The sequence below is a fragment of the Pteropus medius genome, unplaced genomic scaffold (genome assembly GCF_902729225.1).
Source record: "Pteropus medius unplaced genomic scaffold, Ma_sr-lr_union100, whole genome shotgun sequence".
Taxonomy (NCBI): domain Eukaryota; kingdom Metazoa; phylum Chordata; class Mammalia; order Chiroptera; family Pteropodidae; genus Pteropus; species Pteropus medius.
The window spans coordinates 31,566,854-31,581,373 of record NW_024354875.1 but is presented as its reverse complement, the minus strand read 5'-3'; the positions used below and the strand labels follow the sequence as shown (position 1 = coordinate 31,581,373).

General features: G+C 32.8%; 1 protein-coding gene across 2 annotated transcripts in view; it reads left to right on the top strand.

Annotated features, from left to right (window-relative positions):
- Nucleotides 1-14,520, top strand: part of TLK1 (tousled like kinase 1) — a 126,626-nt gene that overhangs the window by 93,025 nt on the left and 19,081 nt on the right. For both annotated transcript variants that reach the window (XM_039855768.1, XM_039855767.1), the window contains exons 13-14: nt 10,761-10,858; nt 12,608-12,689. In XM_039855768.1, coding sequence (XP_039711702.1) covers nt 10,761-10,858; nt 12,608-12,689 — 180 coding nt within the window. The remainder of the gene's footprint in view (nt 1-10,760; nt 10,859-12,607; nt 12,690-14,520) is intronic.

The window sequence follows — 14,520 nt, the reverse complement described above, 5'->3', positions numbered from 1 at the left end:
TGAAATTCTAATCAGATCATTGTTTTTATGGTATTTTTACTTCAAAGAAGTAATAATAGAAAATTGTCCCCTCAGTTTTACTGACAGATATAAAATTCTTTCTTTGACCCAATTTTTTATTATGCTTTCTACTTTTCAGATTACTTAATCTTTTTAAATAGGCTGAATAATAGCTAAAATTGAGTTAGCGAACTAATTGAAGATATATATCTGAAGTTGTCTCCCTGGGGTAATATGTGTTAGAACAGAGAAACCCATTCTGGTAGCAGCTACTGTCATACTATATGCTGTCTTGTTTTTGTAATCTGTCATGCTTTTTGCTATCAACATGCTTCAGACCCCTCCCATTTAATTACAGAGAACAGAAAAAAAGTTATAAATATGTGTGTGTGTGTGTGTGTGTGTGTGTGTATGTGTATGTACGTATATATATATATATATATATATACACACATATATATAAAATTTATGCTAGTGTTTTTTATTATGCCATATCTTTCTATGCTCCTGCTAAGAAAAGTTTCAACCTAAACTACTTGAACAGTAAATTTACTCTGGTTTTTTTTTTTTAAGTACTTTTGTTCTGTTATATTTACTATTTTTCGTGCTCTTTGAGATAGAATAGACAACTTCAGTCTATTCTCTGTAGCAGATGGAGTTGTAATGGAACTATAGAAGGAAGAGGGGATTTTGTAGTACACAGAATGAGTACACATATTGCCCACATAAGCTATTTCGATAATGAATTCATAGAGACCTATGCTTGATGTCCCATATAAAGATTTATCAATTGTTTTCTAAACAGCCTTTCATGATAATGAGACATTAAGTATGTTTTTAGTTATTCTAAGTATATATTTAGAGCTTTAACAGAAAGGTTATTTTCACATATAATAGTAAATTTTAAATTACTATTTCTAATGATGAGATTTTACATGTGTCTTACAAAAATCTGTTATATGAAATTAAAATATAAAGCAGTTAAATAGGAATCAGCTATTTGCACTAGAAAAAATACTTCACTTTTTAAAAGGCTTTGGAGGGATGTTTGTTTTTGGTTTTAGTTGGTTGGTGGTTAGTTGATTTTAAAGCTTTTCTGGTACTTTGAAAATATTCCATTTCTCTGAAACACTTCTGTTTCCTAAAGTGAAGTTTATGTGAATATCTAGATATTATACAAACATTTGTAAACTGTTCTAGAATATTATATATTCCCTTCTAATCTCCACATTATACTCTTTGCCAGTGTTTATCGTCTCCATTTTTTTTTTGTATTCTTTCTAATAATGGTCCTCTCCATTATCTTTTTTTGTTTTATTTATTTTTTTCAGCTTTTATCAGATTTACTGAGCAATTTTAGATTTCTGATTTTATCTTCTTAAGGAATTTACTTTGACCACTTTTCTTTGACCCCCATCATGGCATATTTTGGGAGATTGGATGAACTAATAATGCTGAAACATACTCTCGTTTCTCGAATTCTCACATTTTCTTCTGAGAGACTATTTTGAGTAAGAAGAATTGAATGCATTATAAAGAAGGTTGCTAATAGTACATACAGAGAACAAAATTGAATAAGTGGTGTCACCTTAAAACAAAAGTAGTTACCTGCCTACCACTAGGTACTAATTTTTGAGTTGTACAATTAAAAAATAATAAGCATTAAATTGCATGTTTTAAAAATAAGTTATTTGGCATTCTTAGGCACAGTTGAAAATAGGTCATTAAAATAGGTCATTCTGTTTTCTCAAAAAGAGGTAGATTGGATACTTTTAACACAGAACAAGCTTGAGTTAAGAGAAAAGATGTTATCACTTCTTATCGTATCAGCTCCCTGCGTTTCTGGGTTTATTAGGCTGACATGAAGTGTACCCTAACTTGTAACTATAAAGCTTCTATCATAGGCTATTTGTGACTATTTGATGTCCATGTAAACTACATGAGAATTAACCTGTGGTATGTTAGCTTAGAGTTTAGATTTGGAGCCTGGCACACTGTATTTTGCATTAGCCAGGGTGACTTTTGCTTTCACTCTTCCTTTAACAAAAACTCTTAAAAGTTAAACAGAATTATTAGATTAAATTTGTTGGCACAGAGAAGAAAAATTCTTTCATTGAAGAATCCCATGCCATTAAGATATATGAGACTAGAAGATCTATTTACTTTATCTTGAAATGAACAATTTATGACATACTTTGTATTTCATAAAGATCATTATAATAATAGAATATGTAAACTAAAATTTGAAAATGTGTATTTACCGTTGAACAAATAAAATTTATAGTTCACATTCTATGCTATTCTGTAGGTTTAGAAATATAATAAATTCAAAACCGTAAGTGTGATAAAGTAATGAATGAGAGTTAAGCAGAAACCTCTAAAATTAAGTCTGGCTAAAATAGTTATTTCTGGTTACCACCAAATAGTAAATTTAAACTTACTGAAAGAATATTAGTTTTGTCTACTGAGATTAGGAAAATCACTCTGTATCATCTCCTTTTTTTTAATATATCAAGAATTCTTTAATATTTATTGTTATTATCAGTATATGAAGTCATTGCTCACTCATTTACTAAGTGATTTATTTCCACACTGGTACAGACATGATTCAAGTTCTCATTTCAGGAGAATTATGTAATGTTACATTTTATGAACTTTGAAGTTTTAACCATTCTAGGGTAATCATTAATGTTAACTTTTTGAATGCAAAGATCTGTATATACTTTGTCTAAATTAATACAGCTAGTAACCAGCAAAGCCAACATTTTCTCTCTCACTTCTATTTCGGTGGCGACATCTGTACACTTTATTTCTACATTATTTTGTTGTAGGTGGACAGCAAGTTGATTCTTTGTATTTGGAAGAAGTAATTCAGTTGTAGCTTTCTTTGCATCTCTCTTAGAGTAGTAAGGATGTTGGTTGCTCATAAAGGAAAGCAGTTAAGTTTTTCACAAACACTCTTTCTCTCACATATTACTTTCTTTGGGTAGTCTGTTAGTAACTGTTGTATCAGCTAGAATATTTCATTATTAGCTGATATATTGCTTTTCACTCTAATTTTATTTTTTAAAGTCAATAGAAAAACATTTTTTTTGTAAAAAGCATTCTAACATAATTTTACCTTGTATATATAGCTTAAGGATTTAACAGAATAAAACATGAAAAATGATATAATAAAATACATGGAGACTACAAGTTATTCCTAAAACTTTTAAAAATAACTTTTTTTGCTACTAGTAATTATGTACATACACACTTTCCTAATTATCACTTATTAAATCTTGTAGTTACAATGGGTATAATTTCCTGTCTTTAAAGAGTTGTTCGTTTGAGATAAAGCTACTATCTTATTTGTGTACTTGTGCCACATGTGGAATCTGTGGATTTAAGGAAAGTAACAAACCATATACCAGTTAGCTTTTATGGTTGATCTTGTTTTAATTCCAGTCTTTGATTAATTTTAGTATGGGGAAGAAATTTTCCTTTGTGATGTGAGTTGTGCTAGGTTGTGATTTGTATATTTCATATCATTATTCAAGAAACTACCTGGATATGCTTTCCAAGGACTGTTACTAAATTAACACAAATAAGTTTTTTAATCCCTGAAAAACCATCTTCCTTATAATAGATTCTCTCTGTAGTCATAATGTTATTTTAAAGATACAAGTTACCGATAATACCCCAAAATGATGAGGAAATAAAAATGTGGAAAGTTATTAGGACTAATAACTGTCTTGCCACTGCTGTTTACTCAAGTTAACAGTGGCAAAACATAGTTATTGTGATGTGAACAGCATGTGGATATATGTTGCTCTTTATTTTCTAGTTAAGTTTTGTCATCTAGTTTTTAAATATTTGATTAGTTGGAGAAAATACATATAGATTTGACATCTCAGTTCAGAATGTTAAATAGTGTAGCAGTGATTGGCTTTAATGTATGTTTTGGGGAAAGAGAGAGAGAGAGAGAGAGAGAGAGAGAGAGAGAGAGAGAGAGAGAGAGAGAGAGAGATATTTATAAGCCCTGAGTATAAGTGCCAGAAGTTTTTTTTGTAAAACATAACCAATTTGTAATTGAAACAGGATTAGTCAAGAATCATCAGCACCAACCAAATGTGTCTTTGCAGACCGAAGGAATCAGCTAAACAATTTGCAGTCATCTCAATCTCTACTAAAACAAAAATCGCATCCAACATGCCACCTGACACCATTTCTTTCTCTCTCTCTCCTTTGCTCCTTGCGATGTGGCATTCATCTCTCCTTGTGCCTCCGTTCTGAAGAGATAACAGTATAGCAACAACTCTGCCACAGAAATCCTGTTCTCTGACCGATATTGGCACCTGCAAAGAGAAACAACCAGTAACAGGCAGCAGCAGCATCAGTATTAATCTTCCATGATGAAATCTTTACAGGTCAAGAACAAGCACACAGCTCTTTTCTCACTCCTTCACAATGGACCATGCAACTAGTTGAAATGGAAGACAATGGATTGTCTACAAGCCTTTTGAACAGTGGAGAATACAGGGCATTGATTTTAGGTGAATTGACCCCCACATATTCTTGAAGTTTGATATCTCTTTGATCTTTCTAGAATACCATTTGTCATCTGATTTATCAAGTCCTTAGTATGACCACAAAGAATAAATTTGCATATGTGACATTTCTTGTCACTCTAGGTTGGAATAAAAATTTGATAATGAACAACATAATGCTAGAGGACTTAATCTCTAAATATGTGTGTACACTTTTATATTCACATCCATGACTAGAAGAAATCTTTGAGGAATTCTTCTGTCAGTTAAAGCCAACCACTGTACATTATGTTTATGTAGAACATAACAAGATGCTACTTGTGTAGACAGTAGTTTTCCATGGGAGAGTGGTGAAATACACTATTTAGGAAAAGTCACAATTAAGCCCATGAAGAATGTTATAAGGTTCCTGACTTCTTGGCATGTGTGGACAAGAAAAGTGCTTAGGAGAGTGTTGGAATTCTAAACTTGACATTTTGTCCTTTCTCCTGCTTCCCATTTAAAAAGGAGTAGTAGTCTATAAAAGATGACTTTGTTAAGAGAACATGGAACTAGCTGTATATATGAAAACTCCTAGTATTTATATTTTACCTCCTATTCTCATTATGGACCTACAATCATATTCCTGGCTCTGTGTTTCTTATAAGCATACATCTTAACTTGGCAGTAGGTTATATTTACTTACCAAATTAAAATTTTAAGGTAAAATGTGTTTTATTTCTATGTTTTTAATATTAATCTATTTGTTGTATAGACAGTGGAAATTTAGAAGAGTATTAGAAGTCATATTTAGCCATTAATTTGAGTAGGGTTTAATTTAGGTTTGTGAGTTGAGTGTAGGGATAACTATTTCCCCCAAAAGAGAAAACAGTTGCTTGGCCACTAGCCTTTCCCAATCAGAACTATAACTCCATGTCATTTATGTGCATATGCATAAAGAAAATTTAGAAGACTAGGTTTTTTTCATTATTGTGTAGAAAAAAAATTCATGGAATCCATTAAAATCCTGAAACAAGTTACTTTAACAGCAAGCTAGGAGAAGGGCTACAGTATACTGTAATAAGATGTTGTTATACATGTATGTGCTAGGGCTTGGTGTTAGCACCTTGATTAGTGCTTAACATCAAGAAATTACACACACACACCCAATATAGCAGCTGTAATTTCTGTTTCAAGAAGTGTACTAAATATTTAAATTTTGCCAGTCAGTTCAATTGTTATATTTATTTGCTGCTGGTAAAGTTTCATTTTGTTTAAATAGAATGGGAGAACAGAATCAAAACCTGCCATTTGAATACTTATTCCCAATTAGGGGTTTTAATGTACATATTTATGTATTTGAAGAGAGAACAAAACAACAACCCCCACAACTACTACCTTACTTCCCCCAAAAAAGGAAATGAAGTGCAGAGAGAGGAGAACATTAAGGTTCTAAAATAATTATCTGAGCCAATTAAACACCTGAAGGAGCTAAAGTAATTCCCACCAGTAATAACCAGCTTAGTGATTGGGAATGGGAGTGGAGGGACCATTTATATAGTTAGGAAAGAACCCTTCCTTCCCCAGGAATTTCATAATTTTAGTCCTTTCTTTTCTTCATACCCCACTCTTTGATCTACACAATCATACTCAAGCAAACACAGAAGATTATGGGCAAGTAGTTTAAAAACTGATTTCTACAAATTTACACCTGCTGTCTAGGTGGTTTTTTTGTTGATTGGTTGATTGCTTCATATTTCCATTGATTCATATCTCTTAATTCCATGAAATATGTGAAAGCATATGATAGAAGTAATCTGGGGACATATAATGTAAAGTGGAAGTAAATTAGTAATATTTTTCTCCTTGTTTTCTGCACTGCCTTTTGTTAATTTCACTTTGTTTTCATTTTCCTGTGATAAACTTTTAGAATGACATTATAATTTATGAAATTAAAACTTAATTTGAGGACCTAGAGATACTAATTTTTGAGGAATTACTATTGTTCATTACTAAAAGGAATTTGGTGGTAAACTTTTTGGAACCTCATTCTGAACTAGTTTTCTTAGACCAAATAATGTTGCTATGGTGTTGATTAGACTATTCAAAGTGATAGGCATTTCTCTGCTTCTACCATCTTCATACAATATACCACACAAAATTTGTTTTACCAACTCTATCAATCTGAGAATGCTATATCAAAGTACTTTATTTTGGCTTTAATGAAAGGAAGCTCTTGATAATTGAGGGTTTTTTTGTGGGGATAACATGTAACATACATTCAAGATTTGCTAAAGTTTAGTATGTTTAATTTTTTCAGGAAATATATCAGTTTTACATGTGAAAATGCATTTGATGACTCTTTAAAAGTTTTATAGCTTAATGCTTACACATCACTCCTTTCTTTTTAAAATTGTCATTATGGAAAGTGCTCAAAAATACCTCAAATCTGCCTAGGAATTTTTTTTATTTGAATATGTGTTTATTTGATTACTACAAAGACTGAATTTTTTAAATTAAACTTATTGGGGTGACATTGGTTAATAAAATCATATAGATTTCAAGTGTGCAATTCATTAGTACATCATACGTGTATTACATTGTGAGTGTACCACCCAAAGTTAAATTTCCTTCCATCATCATATATTTAACCCTCTCTACTCCTGTCTAACCTCCCCTGTACTTCCCTTCCCTCTGGTAACCACTAAGCTATTGTCCATGTCCATGAGTCTCTCTGCTTGTTTGTCACATTCATTTGCTGCTTTCAGTTTTATGCCCCACATATATACAGTGGAATATTACTCAGCCGTAAGAAAAGATGAAATACTGCCATTTGTGACAACATGGATGGATCATGAGGTTATCATGCTAAGTAAAATAAGTCAGAAAAAATTGAGAACCATACAATTTCACTCATATGTGGGATATAAAACTGAATGCCTAGCGGTTTTAACTTGTCATTTTACAGAGATTCTGTCTACATTGCCCTAACTTTTGGCTTAGAATGTTGAGCCAAAGAGAGATTAAGTTGCCAGAAGAGACTTTGATTACATATAGAGAGCATTTCTATGCTAATCATCTAGTAAAGGACAAACTGTTGGTTAAGTTGCTGTGAAATACACCTTCCACATAAATTTTAAGTTAAAAATTTTGGAAGGTGTTGTGTTTTGCAGGTTACTTAAATGAGGAGGCAATATCGAGATCTGTTGTATACTTGTATGACTTGGTTTTTTAAATATAATTCAGAATATTAGAGCTTATTTTAAAATACTGTTTAAATAGCTATATTATGTACTGTTAAATTGTCCATTCTCTGTCTTTTTGTTTAAACAGAAAGGAGCCAAACCTACCTGTGATCACCAAACCTAACTCTCTCTTTAATACAATCTGTTCTTACACATAACCCTTGTACACCGTAATTGCCTACCAAGACCAGTTCCTTTCCAGAGATGCTGTTTGTTTCTTTGTTATTCTAGACTTTCTCTGTTTTAACTACTTAGCTCTAATGGGTGACTAGAGGATTGAAACTTGGTAATCTTACTAAGCAAGATCTAGCTGGTTGGATTATCTCCCTTTTTAGTAATCTCTTCTAGTTTTGCAATAAGTTTGAGGATTCCATTCTGTAATGAATTTAGGTCAGTTGTGAGCCCAGGTCATCCTTGCTTCTCTTTAACCCTCTGAAAACTGTTCTGAGGATGGCCCATGGATTAATGTCAATCTCAAGCAAGGAGAGTATACCCTACAGGATAGATCTTTGGAAATGATCTGCAGTAAAGGTAAATTAGTTGCCGAGAACTGCATTTTAGACTATTGTACCCTGAGGCCAGACCAAAACTAGGCTTTGCCCTTTTCTATAAGGAGAGGGTACTAGGTAGTTTTGCCCTAGCATTTGCAACTAAAAGTATATTATCTTCTCTGCTTGGGCTGCCATAACAAAGTGCCATAGACTAGGTGGCCTAAACACAGAAGTTTATTTTCTCATACTTCTGGAGGCTGGACGTTCAAGATCAAGGTCTGGCAGCATTCAGTTTCTTGTGAGACTCTGTTTGTAGAAGGTTGCCTTCTCAAGTCCTCACATGGCCTTTTTCCTGTGCTTCCGCAAAGAGGGGGTTAGTATAGGGAGAAGAGGTTTCTCTTCTTATAGAGCCACTTATCCCATCATGAGGGCCCCACGTTCATGGCCTAATCTAACTCTAATTACCTCCTAAACGCCCCCATCTCCATATGCCACCACACACTGGGGTTTAGGGCTTAAACATATGAATTTTGGGAGAACACAAACCTTCAGTCTATAACAGTATACTTTATTTCAGTGAGATTTGAGAGAAATTACTTAGAGTTGCAGAATTATCTTTCCCCCAGAAGTCCGTCACTTTGTTTTAAGGTCCAAGATACTGTGGAATAAATATTAAATTACAGTATGGACTTTGTAAATATATTTCACTGACAGGAGAATTTCTATCTGTATATAAGCTTTGGTTATAGTTCCTTCCCTTGAAATTTCTTAAAGTTAGGATGCAAGTTTTATCCATAGTGCTTCTGACAATTTTTTTTCCTATAAACTTTGCAGTTCAAACTGAAGTAAAGCTTGCCTGTGCTTTTGTATTATAAAAGATTTTATGGGACATATTTGTCATGTTTTATAGAGAAAAAAAGCTTGTTGACACAGACATACATTTTCATTTTTTTAATAAGTATTTATTTTGTGATATTGGTTACTGCCATTATATAGACATCCGAAGATAACCAAAAATTATAAAACAAATGTAATTATATGTATCATTCTAGTTGACTCTCATAATTATATATTTGTGACTCAATAAAATTTAATTTCTATAAAATCACTTTTGAAATAGTATCTCCACACCACAATTTCAAATAAAGTTAAAACAAATATTTCAGGTATTCTAATAATTTATGTTAAATATCTCTACAAGTTGTGGTTGAGTTTCATTTCAAAGTAATTATAATAACTTTAAGGGTCAAATGAAATACAAACAACATACTTAAATTTAGTTTTTTTATCTGAACATTTTCTTTATAATACTTAGACTATTTCATTGTAAGCCTTAGATAAAGGTTTAATAAATTTTACACTTCTATCTGCTTTGGAATGAAATAATATATTTTCAGAGTAAATTTTAGAATTATTAATTTTTTGAGATAAAGGACTTTTTAAATATCAGAAGGTAAATTATTAAAAGAGGAGGAGCTAATGAAACAAATATTTAAGTACAGTATTCAGAAATAACCTCTATTCCACGTGGTACAGATTTATAGTGGTATTGGGCAGTTTTAGGCCAAGGCAGTCTGTATTTGTTCATTCTGTATTTGTTCACTCAACAAACATTTATTCAAAATATTATAAAATTGAGCACTTTTAGAACTTTACACTGAAATTTGGTATATTATTCATTCTTTAAATAGTATTCAACTTTATCAAAGAGAGGGGTGTGTGTATGTGTGTGACGGGTGACTATATTTTAATACCTAGTTTTTAAAAATTTTTGTAAAATACAAAAATGTATTTTGAGACATGAAAATGTCAAAAATTTTATATTAAGTGAATGTTAAAGTAAATTTCTTTAGTATTTGCCTAGATCTGCTCCGATAACTAAAGGTCTGTCACAGCTATCCATAAAAATTTTGTTTTAGAGTTTCTAAATTTACAGTGGGATTTATCCAGATTGATTGGTCATTGTAGGTGTGAGTGTGGTACTTGTGTGTGTGCGTGCGTGTGTGCGTGCGTGTGTGTGTGTATTTCAAATGTAAGGTTAATAATGTAAGGTTATTCCTAGGAATAATCTGTGGTTCTGTTTTCTTCCTCTTTTAACTATTATAAAGTATCTTCATTTTATTTGTTTTATACTAGTAAATTATTCCCCCTTAAATTAAAATTTGTATGTACCAGAAATAAAATTTTCAGCTCATTTTGTGTTGTAAGTCAGTTTCAGAATACCTTGCAGTCATTTTCAGTTTAGACATTATAAAAATAGATTTCATGTAGTACAGAATAAAACTCAGCATCTCATTAGGGATAGATTTTTATGTGGAGGATGATTTCTTGAAATAGGCTTTTTCCTTTTTCCATCTTTTAGGTGTTGAAAAGAGCACTTTGGTCTTTTAAGTCAGTGGTACTTTATAATACACTATTGTTCCTGTCACTGTAGAAAAATTGATGCATGGGTAAAAATATCTTTTTTATATCGCAAATAAATTGAGCTTGTTATAGTCCCCTCTCTTCATTTTCAGGAAGAGGCAGAAATACAGGCAGAACTTGAACGGTTGGAAAGAGTCAGGAATCTTCACATTCGAGAGCTCAAAAGAATAAATAATGAAGATAATTCACAGTAAGTCATTATTTGTATTTCAGTTTTACATGATAAAAGTTTTTCTCCTCTGTGCGGAGCATAAACAGTCTTTCTTTGTTGGGGGTGCTTCTTATCATATTTAGAAGAAGATCCACGGCCTTTCCTATGGCTCAGAAGGTCTTGTATGATCTGGTTTCTGGTCACCTCACCACCCCAGCTCTCTCATCTTCACCTTACTTATATGTTGTAGACATGCAGCCCCCTCGAACTTGTCTGGCACATTCCCATCTCAGGGATTTGGTTTTTTGTCATTTCCTCTGTCTGAAATGTTTCTCCTCTAAATATCTGAGTGGCTTACTCCTTATTTTACTCCAAATAGTCATTTAGATGGGTGACCCCATCTAAAATAGTAGTTCTTATTACCTCACTCCATGCCCTTTCTCAGTATCCTTACCTTGCTTTATTTTCATAGCATTTATCACTATCTGGAATTATAAATTTGTATTTCAGTTATTATCTGTTTCCTCATCCTAGAATATAAGCTACATGAGAGGAGGGACTTAGTTTTGTTATTGCTGTATCCCCAGAGCCTAGACCAGTGCCTGGCACATGGTAGGCATGCAATAAATATTTGTTGACTGAATACCAAAGTTAATATTACAGTAGTGAAGGAGAAATTATTTTAACTAAAGTGATTTCAGTAAACCATATATCTAGCATTTGGATATGTGAGAAAAAATAGAAAAGTTTAAGTGATAGTCTCTGTCCTTAATCCCTGATTATAACAATGAGCGCCATAGATATTAAATGCTAATGGAATTCAAAGAAAAGAAAAATACCTGTGGGCTGGTGGGAGCTTTATGAAGAAGATAGAAATTATTCAAGAAAATGGAAACTAAGCAAGGCATTACTTGGGTTTAATTAGTGTAGAGGAGAGTAAGGATATCCTTTTACACTTTAAGACTTGATATGTAATTTAAAGCCTCCTGCTCTAATGAGAGTAGCAGAATTGAAAGTGGTCAATTTCTGCTATGAAATATTAGTATCTTGCTTAAATGAAGGCCTATTTGTGATCATCTGTGTACGTGTAATTCATAAATATACAGATCTTTCCAGTGTTTGAGGTGAATAAAATAATATAGTTGTGGAATAACCTAAATTGTACCAGATGAAAATTCTAATGAAACAGATTGAACAAAACTAATTAACAATTGGATGTTCTGAAAGTTATGTTCAACTCGTTTATGGATATGTAATAGTAGTATTATGAGTGATTTTTTGTTTTTTAAAAAGTTTTCCTTTTTTAATTAGGAATTAAAAATTTATTTATAGTAGTCCAAAGACAGTAAAATTTAATCTGGCTGAAGGCTAGTTTATAAATACAAATATTTTTAATAATGTCATTACTATAAAATTTTGATTAATCATAACTCTCAACATAAAGTATATTTTTCCAAGGGAAGTGATTCCTGCTGAGTGGATACAGGGTTTCATAAAGCTCTAGGCAACACAATGGTTGTAGATCTTTATCATAGAGCTGTAATTGGTCATTGAACCTGAATATTCAGCTATAAATTTTAAGCTTTGTGAACACCAAAGATTAAGATGGGTGATAGCCATGCAGATAGAGAAAGAAGAGAAGTATGGAAAAGAATTCAAAATCAGCAATAGAGTAACTGAGAAAGAAATAGCTAAGAGTAGAATAAGTGAGTGTCATTTTATTGTGGAAGGAAACTTTATCGTACGTTTTCATGTGCCTGAGTGTTTTTTTTCCCCCCCAACCTTAAGGTTCAAAGATCACCCAACGTTAAATGAAAGATATTTATTACTTCATCTGCTTGGTAGAGGTGGCTTTAGTGAAGTGTATAAGGTAATGTAAATTTTTTTCTGTTCTTCACACTAATATAGCAAAGATACAGTATAGGTTTCCGCTGTTATCCAAAAGTAGAGTGTTCCTATGAAAACTTTCATAAGCCAAAACAGAATAAAGCAAAGAAACAGTTACCATTAATTTATAAGGAAATTTTTTTCGAGTATTCTCAGATCCTCAAAATAATCTACCAAATCATACCAAATACACTTAATTACATCCAGTTTTATGCTAAGCACAACACCCTTATGAGCTCTCTTAGGGTTTTCTGATACCTTAGGGCTCATCTTGCTAACAGATGCACAAAATAAATTGAGATAAAGCACAGATGCTCACAGACACGGTTTAGAGCTTTGGTGGCTTGGTGCTGGGATCTCGGTGTAGTTCCTGGGGAAGGAGCTTGGAAGTACCACGCTAGCTGCTTGGGGAGTGTGCTGCCTCTGTAATGGCTCACTACAAAACAAACACTGAATGCTCTTTTCACTTCTTGCCATTTTTCATAAAAGTGAAAATCCTCTTTGGGTTTCTTTTCAGTTAGAACAAATGTAGATCTTTTGTAAAAGCAAAGTGGCATAATGCAGACTTTCAAAAAGCAAGAAATACCTGTATGTAGTTAAGAAGTACTTGTCTTTTGCTTACTGATTTATGATTTTTTTGATAGACTTTATGTCCTGACTCTCATTATAAAAAAGAGTCTGTAGTGGCTTATGTCGTTTTATCTCAAGAGGCTAAAGACAACCCTTGCATCTGCACAGTTCCTCTGGTATTTGGTACCTAGTTACCATTAACCAGTTTGATACATATAACAGCCATCAGAATCAAGATGGGCAGGTAGCCATTTAATATAGTACACTTATGGGAAGATTGTACCCCTATATTTAAACACATGTCAGAAGTCTTACATGTCCTGAATTTACCCAAATTTCTACCTGTTTTAAGGCCAGTGTTTCTTAAATGCGTATGTATAAGCAGAAATTTTTACCATGCTTGATGTTTTATACCTTACTTTTTTTCACTTTACATTGCATCTTTCTGCCCAACCTTTAAATGTTATAGTTCCTAAGGTCTGTTATTCTGTATTTTCCTTTTCAAATCAGTCCTCTCCCATTCACTGAATTATGCGTTTGATTTCACCCTCAGCTGTGTGTGTGTCCCACACTTTCCTTCTGAGCTCTATACTTGATATACATGACTTAATCTACTCACCTTAAGTGAATGTTTTATAAGCACTGCAAACTCATATCTGAATTAGAAGTTATTTTCCTCTTCTCCAGAACCCCTTCTTCTAACACTGAGTCTTAATTAAATACATAGTATCTGCCCAGTCCCTCATTTGAAAAACATTAAAGCCATCTTTCAGTCAGCCTTTCCTTTCCCTTCCCTCAACATAACCAGTCCCTGGTGTTATTAATGTTGTTAAACTCTCCTAAATCCAACAATGACCCTTCTCATTCAGCTTAGCTCAAGGCCTCTTGTTTGCATTGCCACCTGAGCATCCTAGCTGATCACCTTCTTTTGGGCATTAAGTTTCTCCATTTTATGTATGCTGCAGCTAGAGCCTTTTAATAAAATGCAATCTGATCCTCTTCCCTGCTTTATAAGGCCCAGTAGCTTCCCATTTGCTCTTAGTTAGAATGAAGGTCATACTCCCACCTTAAACTTTAATTCCTATAGAAGGCTTTCTTGTTAGTCTGCCTTTTATAATCTCCTTGTGATACTTTTTGCTTCATTATATTTTGGTATAATCGGTGGTTAAGAGCTTGGGTTCTGAAGCCCAACTGGCTGGATTTAAATCCTAATTGTGACTGCTATTAACTAACTATAAACTTGG